We start from the raw sequence: 15,722 nt of genomic DNA, 5'->3' as shown, positions 1-15,722 counted from the left end.
GACGACAATTACTACGAATTCAAGCCCCCAGTGCTCTGGAAAGCCATGACACTCACGGAGGACGTTGTCGCACAGATCAGCCAGCATAATGAAGACCCCCAATTCTCTATATCGACCGGTATTATGTCAGTGGTGTTTCTCCTGGCGACCAAAATCAGTGATGCAGCGTAGAGAAAGATGGCGTTCTTATTCCTCTACACCTGCCGGCGAGGTGAAGGTATATGGGACAGCGGACTCACAGCCAAGATTACAGAACGCATCAATTCCATTGTAGACCTGCACAACCCTGTCGTACTTGATCTCAACTTTCTCCCCGGCAAGAAGATAATATAACGATATCTGTCGTCTTACTCTAGAGAACGACTGGTCGAAGATGAGGGCAAGGAGTTGACCGAAGTTATCAAGTGGAAATCCTGAAACCTTCGGAAAGAGGTCGGCTGTATCCACGTGGATAGATACCCTAGTCCGGGCTTTCCAGTTTCCACCCGACGGGGCGGTCAAGCCTGCTCATTTCCGCTCAAGGGCAAGGTCGGCGCTCAGTGAGCGAGACTCTGAACCCTGTTGATTCTTGCCCCGGGGTCAACGAAAGTGATAGGATGGCTCCTCCAAGAGCACACCGCAGAGGCTTAATGTTTGCTATTCGCCGTGGGTCTGGGAGCCCTCCTATCACTTTACCGACCTGTGGTTCTCCGCTGTCAGCCGTGCCCCCGGACTCCCGGCCACATGGAAATCAGTCCCTCGCTCCAGACATTGTCCGGGAATCCGTCTTGGGTATAGGACCTACTGATCTTGCCGCAATTCCTGGCGCCCAAAGGAACCCACCCCCTACGACGCCTCGTTGATAAGAACCGCGTTCCGGAGACAAGACGTCATTAAAATGGGCTCCGCCACAGAATCCGCTGCCACGCCCTTGGCGCTCCGCTGCCGCAAGTTTGTCCGTCGTAACAGGTAGGCCGAGCTCTCGGATTACCACATTCGGCATCCAAGCGAGCTTCTTCCAAGACCTTTTTGATCACAGTACCTCGCCTTCGCCGCAACGTCAAGCCTTGTAGATGACCATCACTCCGCCTGCGAAGGGTGTAGGGTCTCCACCACCATATTTCGAACTGGAGTTATGCTTAAAGAAATCTCGTCCACAGCATTGGCCGATGTCATACTGGATCGTCCGGAAAAATACGGCCCGCCATGCATTGAGCAACAATCACCCATATAAAACCGTCCCGCGCATGTCGGAAGCCTACGTCTAAGACCACGACGATCTCGAATTCTACCATCTCTCACAATGGGTAGCGAGAAGTTCGAAAAGCCAACCGCAAACCAGAGCCCGGACTGCAGCTCAGACGAGCAAACGCTTCGGAACGATGCATCGAAAAGCTGGCTGTACAGGTTGAACGACCTGCCTCAGTACAAAATTGGAGGCCAGCTCCTTTCAGGCGCGGCCTTGAATTGGGGTATAGGAGTCGTTGCTGCCTGCGGATTTCTGATGTTTGGGTTAGTAATCCTCAATAAACTTGAATCGAAGCAACCATACTGCGTTTGTCGCATTCTCCAAGACACAGTCTCAACGATATTTCTGCGGAGATTTCCAACACTGCTTCAGTCTCTTTCTGGCCGATGCAGGTTTTACTGACTGTTGCTAGGTACGACCAAGGCGTTTTGTCCGGCTTGCTCACCCTTGACGACTTCCAGCGTGATCAGACGCTGATGACGCCCTTGGACGACAGCAACCCCTTATGTTGGACCGATGAGGGACCTCCGAACCGTGATGAGCGTTACTGTCACGGCGATGCCAATACTCAGGCTGCTGGTGTTGCTCTCTACCAGATTGGATGCTTTTTAGGTGCAGTCGTCATCCTCTTTTACGGCGAGAGGTTAGGTCGACGATCATCTTCGTTCTGGGGATCAGCAATCATGATCGTTGGCGGAATCATGCAAGCGGCCAGCTTTGAGTATGGACTTTTCGTGAGTGGGCGAGTGATTGGTGGCATCGGAAACGGCATGGTCACCTCTACGATCCCTACCTGGCAGTCGGAATGCGCTAGGCCTGAGAAGCGAGGACTGTTGATTTTGACCTCCGGTGCGCTCATTACCGGCGGCATCATGATCTCCTACTGGGTCGTGTACGGCTTCTATTTCCTCGAAGGATCAGTACGATGGCGCTTCCCGGTCATGTTCCAATCTTTCTTCACGGTTCTCGTCATGATAGGGCTGCTGTTCCTGCCGGACTCTCCGCGTTGGCTCATGGCTCAAGGCCGTGTAGACGAGGGTCGCGATGTGATTGCACGCCTCTTGGGCAAACCTGAAGATGATCCATTTGTTGTGGAAGAAATGAACCAGATCAACGCCGCCCTCAACGTTGAAAACAGTGGAGGTGCTTTCAAGTTCCGCGAGCTACTCACTTCGGGCCCTCAGCAAAACCTTCGTCGCTGCATACTGGGCATTATCGCGCAGTTCTTTCAACAAATTTGCGGTATCAACCTTATCACGTACTACGCTACCTTCGTTTTCGAAAACTCTCTAGGCTTTGGGCCACAACTCTCACGGCTGCTCGCCGCCTTGAACGGAACAGAGTACTTTCTGGCGTCACTTGTCGCACTTCCACTCATCGAGCGCGTTGGCCGTCGGAAGTTGATGATCTTCGGTGCTTTCGGCATGATGGCTTCCATGGCCATCCTTGCCGGCTCGACGTCTACTGGCACCACGGATGAGAATGGTGCGCCGCAGCTCAGCACCTTGTACGGTGTCGTTGCTGTCGTGTTCCTGTTCGGGTTCAACACGTTCTTCGCCATAGGATGGCTCGGTATGACCTGGTTATATCCCGCGGAGGTGACGAACCTCCGTATCCGTATTCACGCCAACGCTCTCAGCACGTGCAGTAACTGGCTGAGCAATTTCTTGATTGTCATGATCACGCCACCAGCATTTGCAAATCTGCAGTGGCGCACTTACGCCATGTTCGCAGCCTTCAATGCCGCTATCATCCCTTCCGTCTGGCTATTCTTTCCTGAGACCAGTAAACGGAGCCTGGAGGAGATTGACCTGTATTTCGCGAAGGCGCATGCGGAAGGTGTCAATCCAGTGAAGATGGCCAGGAGTATGCCGCGGTTTCACGCTGCGGAGCTAGATACAGAGTTGACAAGGTATCTGGGAGGAGACGATGCGGCTGCGCAACAACGAAGGGAGAGCTTGCGAAGGTCGTCTTCGGCGCCGACCAGGCCCCCGGGCGAAGTTGTGTGAAGCTCGAATGAAGGGCTGGTGGTAGAGGCACACAATACCGGCGAGGTGCGCATGAAAAGTTTGATTTCACTAAGTATTTTCGATAACCATTTATCCCTCCATCTGCATCCACTCTGAAATATCTTATCCGGTCTCTGGCGTCCTATTGCAGAAGTGTTGGCTCTCCTCGAAACATGAGCCCCAGGACTGAATACGTTCAGCACTGTAGCATGTCTGGAAAGTCTAATGGTAAGGAGAGCCATAAACTCCATTTGAGGGGCTCGAATTGAAGCCGCGCTTAGCCGCTGGCCGCATGGGCAGGGAGACTCCGCCATGGCCACTAGCCTCCCTCACCCTCATCACCATATAAGGCCCGACCAGCCTTTGAGTTCAGCATGTCGTTCCTGCGCGGGCGTCAGCTATGCCACACATATAAGTCCTCCTTCAGATCTTTCCTCAGAGTCGTACCTCTCCTCTGCCCACTTCATCGTCAGGTAGGCAACGACAAAAGGCGGCACCACGTACCAAACCTGGCCGGCACATCTGCGGAAGGTATTGAAGACAGCGGCGTGGGCGGTACCGGCAAGTGGATTCAGACGGTTGGCGCTGAGGCGGTAGGTGATTATACCGCGCTGGGATGGGAGTTGTGGATGACCTGGGCATAGTACAGGCATACTGGTGTAGGACTACATTAGCTGGGCTGTAGAATACTGACTGGGGCAGCAGAATCAGGTGAAAGAAAGGTGTGTCGTGGAAATTGCTGAGGGTAACATACTCTCTGCCCTTTGCAACGGGGCCATACTCCATGGTGTCTGCGGTGCTGGTACAAGTGCATGCTACAGAGGAACATATTGCAAAGTCTGAGCCATTATATGGCATTCCAGCATAGCGTGCAGAACGTCATTCAAAGAGTGCCCACCAAAGGCGTTGTGGACATCAACAGCGCATTTTGGATCATACTTGGTCTTTCCAGTGACCATCATGCCTGTCAACCACACAAACTAGACGATAACATGACATTGTCATTGGTCGATTGGACGATGAATGTCTGTTCGAGTTAGTAGGGTTTCAATTTCTTGCCTGGCCGGAAGCCGGATGGCAGGGCCCTCCGAAATAATTCGTCTGTCAGACAGTACGGTTTTGACCAGGTTGCCAAGAACGTGGGCTCTCGGATGTCGGAATCGTCCGTTCCCGGTGGAAGGAGTTTGTCAGACGCGTCTCTTAGATTTGGCGGTTGGTGGACTTGGTTGCCTTGTTGCGCTTTGATCGATGCTTGTTGCTCACCCGCGCACAAGCGTTAACGCTTCAATCAGGCATGGTCATCAGTAGAATTGGTACGAGCGGTCTCAGGTGTTCGTTGAATCTGTTGAGCCGCGAATGGCTTATGTAGTTCCTTCCGCAAGTTCATATCCCACTTCCTTCAATGCCGCTAACACCAGCGCATTATAGGCCGGTATCATGTGCAGCACAGAGCGATGTCCATATGTGAGCAAGTAATATTAGGAGCACTCGATTGCATGGGCCTGAAACGACGACGAGTAGGCGACGAATGAACATGGGCGGACAAGCTTCTCACTTGTCAAAAATGGCAAAAAGCTGTATAGTTCTATATTGTTGCTCTCCCGGGTTACATTTCTTTCTTGACTGTAAGTACATCTGTCGGCCTCTAGTCGATCGTGCGGCTCCCTCCTTCCACTGGCCCTGCGAGTGATGAGACGACTCGCTACCCAGCCATGAGCTCGCACAACTGCCTCCATTAGGCAACACCCTAAAGGTAGATGCATTCGGCTTACCCCGTACATCCAGTGACACCGAGTTGCAGGACAGCGCGGTGTTGCGAGAGCTTACAGTTAATGTAAGCTCGTTGAGTGGCGTTAGGCGTCCCATTGACTCCGAAGCCAGTAATGCGGCATTTTGTACCACATAGCTATACGGAGCTATAAGATATTGGAGCCCGTGGCCATCCGTTGTGCGTCGCTTCAAAGCTTCCACAACGGCATTCTGCACCAAGCTTGTTGGCACTTGGCGTCTCCTGTTGATAGGGATGGTAGATACAGAAGGGGAAGAGGTCGCGAAGAGCTCTTCGAGAGCTTTCAAGGCTCGCTGATGTACTCATCGGATGGATACAAGTCATCACTCTTGTCGAGCTCAAAGAACAAGCCCTGGGACTTTTGGAACCGTCCATCGACAGCAGAGGCAGTGATGGCAGCATCGCTCATGACGGCGTATACGGGCAAGTTCCACCTGGACGAGGTTCCAGGGAACCAAGCAGCACGTCTTCCACGAAATCCTAGTAAGCCTGCCGCCCAACTGGGCGGGTGGAACTCAGAAGCGTATTATCGAGATTCAGGAAGCAGACCCGGTGCCGCTGATGACGATAAAAGTGGAGAACGAGATCGAAATGCTGGGTTTTTGAGGATATGCGTCGCTTCACTGGAAGAAGGAAGAGGTGAACTTAGATCTGCAGCCGGTCAACCAGGTTGAGGACCTGGGGTCCCGGTGAAGAAAGCAGCTAGTATCTGCCAGCAGTGTCGAATCATGCAATAAGAGGCGAAAAAATATCTCTCTGGCTAGAGAATGAGTTATCTCGTCGAGTGCTGAGGTCCCGTGTTGCTTCACACCGTCTATAATTAAGGCGGCCTCGACCGCGGAGACCAGTCCCGACCTCGTTAACGCCTCCGAAGGTTGATCATGCGTGGTCTGGTATTAACTCGTAGCCACCCTCGCTGGGTAGTATGAGAGCTGCAGCGGTAATCGCGGCGGCGCACAGGGCCTGTACAGCCCAAGACCCGGTGCACATGGACCAACTTTTATCGAGATACCAGCCAGGGAAGAACTGGTCATCGTTGTCAAACAAGTATGTCTGCTCTCGTCAGCGAGTGCTTCGGGACGTATGATGTTGCGCTCTTACCATCAAGCCCATGCTAATAGCCTGGACAACAGCCGAAATCAAGGCAAGAACTACGAGAGCACCCCAACCTGCTTCTCTTCGCTGCTTTCCGCCGGCAAGGAGGATGATAAACGCAGCAATGGTCATACCTTCAATAACAACCGCGAACGACATGAGGAAGCCGACCGACCGCCACATGCTACAGAAGTATCGATCTTCACCTCGACATTCGGAGTAACGAGGAAACTCGACGCACTCGGTTCTGGAACTTGTGAAGAAGTAGTCGGAGCTCGGCGGTAGGTTTGTGTTAGAGCATTTGCGATGTAGCCCAAGACTCCAGTGCAGCTCGGTTCCTTGGTCCTGGATATCGTTAGCTTTGGATACTGGATTTTGAGAGCACGACCATACAGTTGTTGTGTCGTACGATATCCAATCCGGAACGATAATCGAGGCTATTGTCAAGCCAGTTGTGACGAGAAACAGTATAAGCGCCCCACTGAACACAATGCTCCTCGTGAGCATGCCGGTGTAATTGGTGCCATGGCCCTCAGCCGTAAGCGAAAAGGTGGCCATGGCTGCAACTCTTTTCCAACCGGACTCTCGGTGCCCGACCTCCGTCCACACGTAGCTTTAGACCTGAAGATCCACAGAGGATTGCAGATGTGTGCAGTAGAGGCAGGTCGTGAAAGTGGATGGCACAGATTGTAATAGCGGTGGCAGAAGATGGAAGCCTGGCTTGCTCCGCGAAAGATATGGGTTGAGCAGCTGACCTTCGCGCAAAAAGTGGATATTGGGGTCGATCGCGCGGTCTAGCAAGCCCGTGAGCCGTCAAAAGCAGAATTCGAATCGAGATAGGCTGGCAAAGGTATGTGAATCGAAGAGCGATAACAACATGGTAGCTTGCACCGCAGCCAAGCGTCGCCTAAGGTGCCATGACGTGGGGGCATAGAGGCCGCATTGCATTGAACCGCCACCAGAGCCAGAGTGCATCTTCACCGGAAGTTACCGCCGGCTTGGCCTGTCTAACCTGACTTCACCTGAGTTGTGCCACCATCTTCATACCTCGTATACTTGCTGGCCCCTGAACGACGCGACCACGGTCATGGCACCATAGATGATACTTGTTGTGTTTGAGGGAGGTACAAGATGATCTCGTTCGGTCCTCTCGTGAGGAGGGCAAGTGCGCTATCCCGACTCCGGACATTACTCTCGCAGATACAGGTCTTGTTGTAAAGGCAACGCTTCAGAGCTAGGAGATGTCACCATGATTAAGTGCATCTATGCACTCAAACGCACGAGTAGTGAGTCAAAGGCAGAAACGGCCGGTGGAGCGCTTCAGTGAAGTACTAGCCTGCGCCACCGTGCCTTCCTTCCAGTCTATCACCATTGTGTACACTTTTTCCATTGTGCTCTATTGACGCGGCTACAATCGCATCGTCCGAGCTGAGTAGCAAACAGATGACTCATACCCCGTTAATAACCACCCAGCCTAAGATGAGCAGCCCACTTGCCCATCCTCGAGCCAGCAAAATCTGACTCCTCTCGACGAAGTCGTCTTGGACCAAGCCTGCTGGCCTCATCAATCTTTGCGTACACTTAACATGGCTCCATCTGCTACGACTACCTCCAAGACCAGTCCGGAGCAAGTCTCTCGCCATCAACGCACCTACAAGCCCCCAGGTGGCTTGTGTGAGCCCGATCCGCTCGATCCAGACCGTGTTCCCTGCTCTAACCCCGTCGTCCTCGACGATCGGCAGGGTATCTCCCATTTCTTTGGGCGAAACAAACGGGCCACTTCCACTATCCCCACATTCTGCTATCCGTTGCAATGCCGGACGCACTACCAAGAACGCAAGTACCGAATGAAAGACATGCCAGGTCAGGAAGCCGCTTACCAGTGCGACTGCATCTCGATCACGCTCATGCGGATGAGCAGACTAACCTGGACTGATGACATGGGGCTAGTTTGGCCACGATGGTGTGGCTTCGAGCTGCAACTGTGCCACGCGAAGGAAGCTGGCAAGGAAAGCGGCAACGAGTCCGAGCACGGAAGCCCTTCAATAGGCAAAGGCAAGCAGAAGATCGAGGAGACCACAACTGCAACTCGGAAGCGTAAGCGCAGACCAGTTACCTCGGCCCCAGTCCCCGATTGGCTCGTAGCCCTCTGCTCTTCCAAGCACGCCGAGCATGATTTTGCTCCGGTTGGCGAGCGCCGCGGCGGTCGCTACACCTATGATCAGCTAGCCAGCATCGTGCGGTCCATGAAAAGCTGGTGTATCAACAACGATGCGCGCCTGCCTGCGGTAGAGGCACTGCCAGTCACACCTGGATTACTGGCAGAGGCGGAGGCGAATGCTGCAAAGAATCGAATACAGCCCATTCAGCGTCTGTTCAACTTGGCCGAGAAGCAGATTCAAGATGCGAAAGTGAGGGGCAAAAAGAGCACAAAGGGGCTGGAGGAAATCGAAGACGAGAGAAGTGCGGAGCTGAACGACGCTAAGGAGTCGTACCGACTTGCGCTTGCTGATTTGGAGGGCGTGAAGGATACGCTGCCAGTCCGACGGAAGCCAAAGAAGCGAACGACCAAGGCTGAGGATATCAAGAACGAGATCGAGTCCGAGGCTGAGGCTATCGACAAGCCACCGGCGGCAGTGGTGAAGAGCAATCGGGGGACTGATCTGGAGGAGGCGAAGGGCAGATTGAGGCGTGGGCGCAAGGCGAGAGCTGTCGCCTCCGACACAGACATGGAAGGGTGATGAAACAGCAGGTTCCTTATCATGGCTCTGCTCGGGCTAGTTTCTGTCATGGTGCGTAAACGAGCTGAGACCGTACCATCCCGCACGCAATTATATTTATAACGCTTCGGACTTCGAGTCCTCACCGACATCTCGTTGCCACTGACCAGATGACGACTTCTACTTGCTTGTTGGTAGTGCACTTGTGCAACAACTGTTCGTAGCTTCGTTCCACTGTTGTTACTAGCACCCGTCAGCGATTCGTCAACCTCGTTGTCGATAGTAGTCAAGCGGAGTATCCGGGAGCACAGAGATCTTCGTGTGAAGGAAACGGGAGAATTGGCACCTCGATAGCTAGTTGTCGTGTTATACAGATCTGTGTCATCTACCACAGAACATACTGGCTCTGATTGGTAACAGGCCGATCTGGCAACTGCGTCCACATGCCTTTGCCAAGTCGCCTCTTGATGGCTCTGACCTCCTTCTCGGCCTTCTCTCGCGTCCTCGTTCTTTCCTCCTTTAGCATCACGCTGATACCCGTATGCGGCGGCCTCAACATGTTGATACGACCTCTTGCGCGGAATTCTGGTTGCTTGCCGTATGGTCCGCGATTGATCCACGACTGCGCAACGTAGATGTCGGTTTCGCTTGCAGCCTCACCCTTCTTTAGTGTCTTAGTTGGATTTTGATGGGTTTCTGGCGGTGTGATGGCCGGGTCTAGCACTACAGGTGAGATAGGTAGAGTCTTGTTCGGGTCTGCACGAGAATTCTGGCCCATGCCCTTCATCACAATAGCCTCGTTGCGCGCCTGAATCAGATGCTCCCTCACTTCTTGAGCGACCTTTTTCTTGGAGAAACGCATCTGCAAAATTGCTTCATCGATGCTCTTGCCTGCAATCTGGCGTGCCAGAGGCATTAACTTTTTCATGCTCGTCTTGAAGAAATGTGACCTCGATGTATGGTTCCTCTCGGTCCTGGCAATCCGCATCTCCTTGGTCAATCTACCGCCGCGACGCACGTGGCGGATGATCATCTTGCGCTGCCAACGAGCGCGGGCGTTAGGTCGGGGATTCAGGCCTTGCGCGATACTAGTCATGTTGCGAAAGGCGAGGCGATCAAACTTCTCCGTCGCGGGCCCAGCCTCTGCGGCGGCGACCGAGGGTCTCTTGACAGTATCGTGGTCTGCGAAGACGCTATCCTCCGCCAGGCCACCGATGGCCATTTTTGTTTGGGCTTTTTGTTCCTCCGATTTTGTTTTCCGCAAAGCACGTGCAGCGATCTCGGCGGCTCGCTGGGCCGGGGTTTGTTTGGCAACAGCTTGGTCTGTAGCGACATTATCTCGAGTGGTCGTAGCAGCACTCTGTGATGAGCTCGAATGGAAGTTCCGGGGGTTCGACAGCTGTAGCAGCCTTAGGGAGGTACAGAGGTGTGCGTATGAGGTTGCATGTCGGGCTGGAATTCGTTAGACAGACCATAAGGGGCGTAAAGAATTCTCACCTTTCCGTAGCCCAGCGGCTGGCAAGCTGAGGCTCATAGTCGATGGTGAAAACGCCAGCGGAGTAGAGGATGATGAACCAACAATGCCTTGAAGCTCTTTGCAAAGATTAGGCGCAGCTGGGGGTCTCCGCTTGTGATTGGCTTAGCCGATCCCTACGGATTAAGTGTACCGAACAACGCCGCGACTGCAGCCCGGCGGATCTTTAGCAAAAGCCTGAGGACCCCAGCCCGCAATTGACTTCGAACATTCGACACCTCTGACTGTCTCTCATTCCTGATCCGTCGCCGTCTGCCCGAATCTTGACTTCCTCCGAGGACTAGCTCACAGGCTGCTATCGAGTTTTGGTCGTTGTTCGCCAGACACCATCAGTTTCACGTTCTGCCTGCGATGATCGAATAGCGACTTGTGCAATACGAGAAGCCTGCGTAGACCGCCCTTGCTATGGGCGACAAGTGGCAAAGCAGCATTGTGTTGGATATCTGTCGAATGAGGAGAAGCAGACAGTAACATTGGTGAAAGATGGACATTAATTCGTTACTGTCGCCCACCTCTACCGGGCCTGCCACCACGCCGCGCTCTACTTCCCTCGGTCCTGGTACACCTTCATCCTCTGTTGGTGCCAGTGCGGGTGCAGGTGCGAGTGCGCAGTCGCCTTTGAAGTACATCCAGCGAACACACTCCGGTCCTTCACCCGCAACGGGGGCGTCCAGAGCTGCTGCCGCTGGCTCACCTCTCACGAGAGAGATTCTTCCACCCTCAGGCATCCCTGCTCATATTCGAAGCCCGAGTCAGCGGCCCCTCAACTCCTCCCCTCTTATCTCACCAGTGCCGACCGGCATGAGCCAGCCGCCAATGCCGCGCACCTCTTCCACGCACTCCATGGACACATTGGCCGACTTGGCTTCGATGCAAAACCACCAACCCCCGCGATCGACTCCTCCGACCGGGAATTCTGGCTCGTCAGACAGTCAACGACCCTCCATTCCCCAACAACGCCCATCCTTTGACATCGCCATGGTCGAGACTCCAAAACAGCTTTTACGAGGAGATTTTACCGGCACCTCACTTCCTCTTGATCGGCAGCAACGTCTCGCAGAACTGGTTGGGGTGATTCAAGAAACACCGTCCGCCTACGAAACACATATTGAGATAATCAAACTCTTACACCAAGGGTTCGTGAACCACATCTATCCATCGTCAAGTCCGAATGCCCGCAACAATCCCAATACTTACGATCTCCTCCCGGAACTGCGCCAAGCGCGAGAGAATGCGGTCAAGCTGTTCGCAGTTGGAGAGGAGCAGTGGCTAGACTGGCTCCAGGATGAGAGTATCCTTGCGCAGTCGGCAGAAGAGCGTGTTGCGGTAATTGAGCTATGCAGAAGAGCGGTCGAAGAAGAGTATGGCAGCGCTCGACTATGGAACATCTACGGCGACTGGGTGTTGCATTGCTATACTTGGGCACACGAGCCTGCCACATCTCCTGTTGCTGAAGAAGAGAAGATGGTTGGCCGCGAGCTTTTCCGCAGTAGTGATGTGCTATCTACGTGGGAAGACGCCGTGCGGCAGACTAGGCACGACATGGCAATGAGCCATATCGTCTGGGACAACTACTTAAAAACCAGCTTTCCAGATTATGAGGAAAAGGTTCCAGAGGAGAAGTCTGCTCGAATCCTGGATCTCTTCCAGTCCCGGCTTGTCGTTCCTCACGCTCGCTGGGAATCATCGTTCCAGGCGTTCTCCAGCTTCGTCTCCGCCAACTGTCCCTCTCACGAATACGAGCAAATTATGGCCAGAACTCTCGAAAACGCGGCTGCGGCAAAAGCCATCTATCAAATTCGAGAGACATATGAGAATGCCCTCGCTCAAGCTGCGGATGCAGGGGACAAGTACGCAGAGTACCAATGCTTCACCGAATATATCGCTTGGGAGAAAAGCGAAGAAGAACGACTGGCCAAGATGAGTAAGAAGCAAAAGAAGCGAGAGCCTATTCAAGATCCCGCCGCCAGTGCCCGCATGATTAATGCTTTGTATCAACGAGCTGAACTACGTTTACCGACTGTGCTGTCCATCTGGGAAGAGCATGCGAGTTATCTAGCCGAGAGGAGAGAACGTGGCGATAGAGCGGTACTAGAACTGCTGCTTCGAGCTACCAAACACTGCCCGTGGTCAGGCTCGCTTTGGAAAAGACTACTTCTTGCATCTGAAATTGCCGATCTCCCCTTCGCCGAGACGGAGGCTATACAACAGAATGCAACCAAGTCCGGCATGATCGATGCTGCTGGTATTGAAGAAGTCTTGAAGGTTCACGACGCATGGTGTGGCTACCTACTCCGCCGAACACGGCGACCTGATGCGACTGAGGAGGATGCTGATGTTGCTGAGATGGGCATTCGAACATCTATCGAGGCTGTCCAAAGTCTTGCATCTAAACTTGACGGCGAGACCAACGTTGATGCGTCCTTTCGACTGCAGCGCAAATACATCGAATACCTTAAAGGACAAGGTCGCTTCGACAATGCTCGCAAAGAATTCGAAGATGCCGCACCGGTCTATGGCAAGTTCTATCGGTTCTGGCTCCGCTTCTACGAGTTTGAAATGCAAGCGTCTTTGCACATCAGCTCGCTTCAGCAGGATTCACGAGATGGCGTCACTCTCCACTCCTCTGCTCCCTTTGCAGTTGGCATTCTGAAGAAGGGACTCGACAACCCGAAGCTCGACTATCCAGAATATTTGATGGAAGCTCTTGTCAACCACTGCGAAGACTACGAGGATGCCGAAGAACTACAGTCCGCTCTACTCCTAGTCGATCGCGTTCAAAAGCGGTTGGCGGATCGTCGCCAACGAGAGGCCGAGGTGGCAGCTGAGCAGGCCGCGGCCGTGCCCGCTAAAGTCATAGCCGATCAGCGTACCGAAGAGGTTGCAAGTGGCCTCCATATTGGCAAACGCAAAAGGGAGGATGCCATGAACGAGGATGAAACAAATAAGCGCGTGAGGAATGAAGATGATCCCACCGAATCGGTAGAAGAGCCTGTACATGAGCAGCTCAAGCGAGACCGAGAGCACGCAATTGTTCTTGTCCAGAATGTGTCGCCAACTACCACCGAAACTCGAGTCCGCCAGTACTTCAGCAATTGCGGCCACGTGATCAGCCTCAAAGCTGTAGCAGACGAGGAGCACAGCTACATCGTCGAATTCAAGGAGGCCGATGAAGCACAATATGCCCTCTCACGTAACGAGCAAAACCTCGATGGCGCTATTATTTCCGTGTCACTCAACACTGGCAACACTTTGTACGTGACCAATTACCCTTCTGCTTTCGCAGAGGCCGATATTGAGGAACTCTTTCGCCCCTACGCTGATACTCTTACGATTCGCTTTCCTTCCTTACAGGCCAACAAACGCCGACGTTTCTGCTATGTCGAGCTCAAAACTCCCTCGCAAGCCCGTGCGGCTCTAGAGCTCGACGGTCACAAAATCGGTGACCTCGCTCTTACCGTCAAAATCTCCAATCCCGCCGTCAGGAAGCAACGCGACACAACTGCCAAATCCGATGGGCGGACTATTTTCATCGGGCAGTTGAACTTCAAGGCCCAGCAGCAAGATATTCGTGGATTCTTTGCGCAGTACGGTGAGATAGAGCGCGTTCGTGTGCCGCAAGATCAGGACTCCACGACACGCAACAAAGGCATCGCATTCATCACTTTCTCTGAGAGGGCATCGGCCGAGGCAGCACTGCATGCGAACGGGCAGCTCTTCCAGGAGCGACGCATCAAAGTCAGCATCGCGAGGGACAAAGACGCTAGGCATGAATCTGCTCACCCTCGGAGCGTCGATGGCCGCTCAACCAGTCCAGCTTCAGCAGCTGGTTCCGGCAACCTGAACGGCGCCAAAATATCTTCGCCTGTGCCTCCTTCAGCAGAAGCAATTGAAGACCGCCGCGCCCGCACCATTTTCCTAACGGATGTGCCGGACACAGTCAACGAGGCGCAAATCCGTGGTGTTGCTGCCAAACATGGCAACGTGCGCAAGGTAATACTGAAGACCCAGTTCGCCGGTGCCATTGTCGAATTCGAAAGTTCGGGCGACGCTGGCAGGGCAGAGATCGGGCTGGAGGGACATGAGTTTGCTAGCGGCAGCAAGAAGATTAGAGTAGTCAACGAGCGAGAGATGAAGCAAGGGGTACCCGAGATCAAGAGCGATAAGCTTGGTGGAGAGAAGAAGGTGGATCGAGGAGGGACAGCAGGGGCTATGATGGCACCGTCCAGTGTCCGGCGACCTGGAGCTGCTGGTGGCTTCGGTGGGAGGAAAGGCGGAAATTTGGGAAGGAGAACAGCATTGGGGCTGGGATGGAGCGCTTCTCCAGCAACAACAAACCACTCCGCCCAGAGCAAAGACACCTTAAGCATGAAGAACGGTAAGCAGGACAATGCTCCTACTCAGGATGCTGGCACTGGAAAGAGGAGCAACGATGATTTTCGGGCAATGCTTAACAAGACTTGAATGCGGTCTCTGCGCCGCGAGATATGGTGATGGACTGAGAGCCGCGTGGTCTGGACAACCATGGACCATATCCGAGCTTCATGGCTAGGACTGGCCGAGGAACGCGTGCTTTGCGGATCCGGCGGTGGCCTTGCTGCACTCGCTGGCGCTGCGAACCTTGAAGAAAACTCGAGGCTGTTGCGCTTTTCGGGTTTGTTTGAAGGTTCAAGCAGGCGTGAAGACAGGCTGCTGTGTGACAATGGGTCACGAGTACGGAGAACGAGGGAGGAAACGTCGAGAAAGGGAGACGGTGAAAAATGTGATACCCCAGATCTGATTCTTTCATTGTCTGATTGAGCTAGTCATCGAACGAAGCGAGCATATGCTTGAAGAGTTGTGTAAATGTATACAAGTCACACTTGAGGCTAGAAAATGGGATTGTGAATGACATGGAGTTGCAATTGGAGCTCGCTATTACATCTACCGGCTCTGTACTGTGGTGCCTCGACGAACACTCACTGTCCGTGCTTGGGACCAGGTTGACAGGTACGGGTCGGGCACGACGCCGCACTTCTTCAGTATTTCGGGCAACAAGCTCTGTCAAATACAAAGCCACTGCGCCCAACCCAAATCGCGGGTTCTGTCGTGCCGTTGGCGTGTGCCGTACCTGATCCTCCACAATGGCCACGAGCGGAAGCGGTCCAAGACGATGAAGCAATGCAGATCTGGTCCTTGTGACTTGCACCACATAGTCGTCAATGCCGACTCGCTGAGAGTGTTGTCCAGCTCCGTGGCACCGCCTCGTCGGACTCAGGTCCGATGTACTATTATGCCGGGCACGTGTTATGAACGCATTCATGGTACACTGCACCCATACTTCGATGTTGTGTACCGAAGCGAGTTT

At 53.6% G+C, this 15,722-nt stretch overlaps 6 protein-coding genes across 6 annotated transcripts; 3 read left to right on the top strand and 3 right to left on the bottom strand.

Moving 5' to 3' along the window:
• Positions 1–1,282: 1,282 nt before the first annotated feature.
• Positions 1,283–3,237, top strand: HMPREF1541_03500 (uncharacterized protein; the record flags this gene model as incomplete). The annotated part of the gene is made up of 2 exons (XM_008717851.1): positions 1,283–1,491; positions 1,641–3,237. The coding sequence occupies 2 exons, from the start codon at positions 1,283–1,285 to the stop codon at positions 3,235–3,237; spliced, it is 1,806 nt and encodes a 601-aa protein (XP_008716073.1).
• Positions 3,238–3,556: 319 nt separating this feature from the next.
• HMPREF1541_03499 (uncharacterized protein) lies at positions 3,557–3,890 on the bottom strand (the record flags this gene model as incomplete). The annotated part of the gene is made up of 2 exons (XM_008717850.1): positions 3,557–3,620; positions 3,685–3,890. The coding sequence occupies 2 exons, from the start codon at positions 3,888–3,890 to the stop codon at positions 3,557–3,559; spliced, it is 270 nt and encodes an 89-aa protein (XP_008716072.1).
• A 2,015-nt stretch (positions 3,891–5,905) lies between these two features.
• On the bottom strand, positions 5,906–6,679 carry HMPREF1541_03498 (uncharacterized protein; the record flags this gene model as incomplete). The annotated part of the gene is made up of 3 exons (XM_008717849.1): positions 5,906–6,079; positions 6,128–6,451; positions 6,515–6,679. The coding sequence occupies 3 exons, from the start codon at positions 6,677–6,679 to the stop codon at positions 5,906–5,908; spliced, it is 663 nt and encodes a 220-aa protein (XP_008716071.1).
• A 1,028-nt stretch (positions 6,680–7,707) lies between these two features.
• Positions 7,708–8,862, top strand: HMPREF1541_03497 (uncharacterized protein; the record flags this gene model as incomplete). Its single annotated transcript, XM_008717848.1, has 1 exon — positions 7,708–8,862. One exon carries the CDS (start codon positions 7,708–7,710, stop codon positions 8,860–8,862), a length of 1,155 nt encoding a protein of 384 aa, XP_008716070.1.
• Positions 8,863–9,226: 364 nt separating this feature from the next.
• HMPREF1541_03496 (uncharacterized protein) lies at positions 9,227–10,063 on the bottom strand (the record flags this gene model as incomplete). The annotated part of the gene is made up of 2 exons (XM_008717847.1): positions 9,227–9,514; positions 9,569–10,063. 2 exons carry the CDS (start codon positions 10,061–10,063, stop codon positions 9,227–9,229), a joined length of 783 nt encoding a protein of 260 aa, XP_008716069.1.
• Positions 10,064–10,858: 795 nt separating this feature from the next.
• On the top strand, positions 10,859–14,839 carry HMPREF1541_03495 (uncharacterized protein; the record flags this gene model as incomplete). The annotated part of the gene is made up of 1 exon (XM_008717846.1): positions 10,859–14,839. The coding sequence occupies one exon, from the start codon at positions 10,859–10,861 to the stop codon at positions 14,837–14,839; it is 3,981 nt and encodes a 1,326-aa protein (XP_008716068.1).
• Positions 14,840–15,722: the final 883 nt, after the last annotated feature.

Source organism: Cyphellophora europaea, assembly GCF_000365145.1.
Source record: "Cyphellophora europaea CBS 101466 unplaced genomic scaffold supercont1.3, whole genome shotgun sequence".
In the NCBI taxonomy this organism is placed as follows: Eukaryota; Fungi; Ascomycota; class Eurotiomycetes; order Chaetothyriales; family Cyphellophoraceae; genus Cyphellophora; species Cyphellophora europaea.
This window is presented reverse-complemented; position numbering and strand designations above follow the sequence as displayed.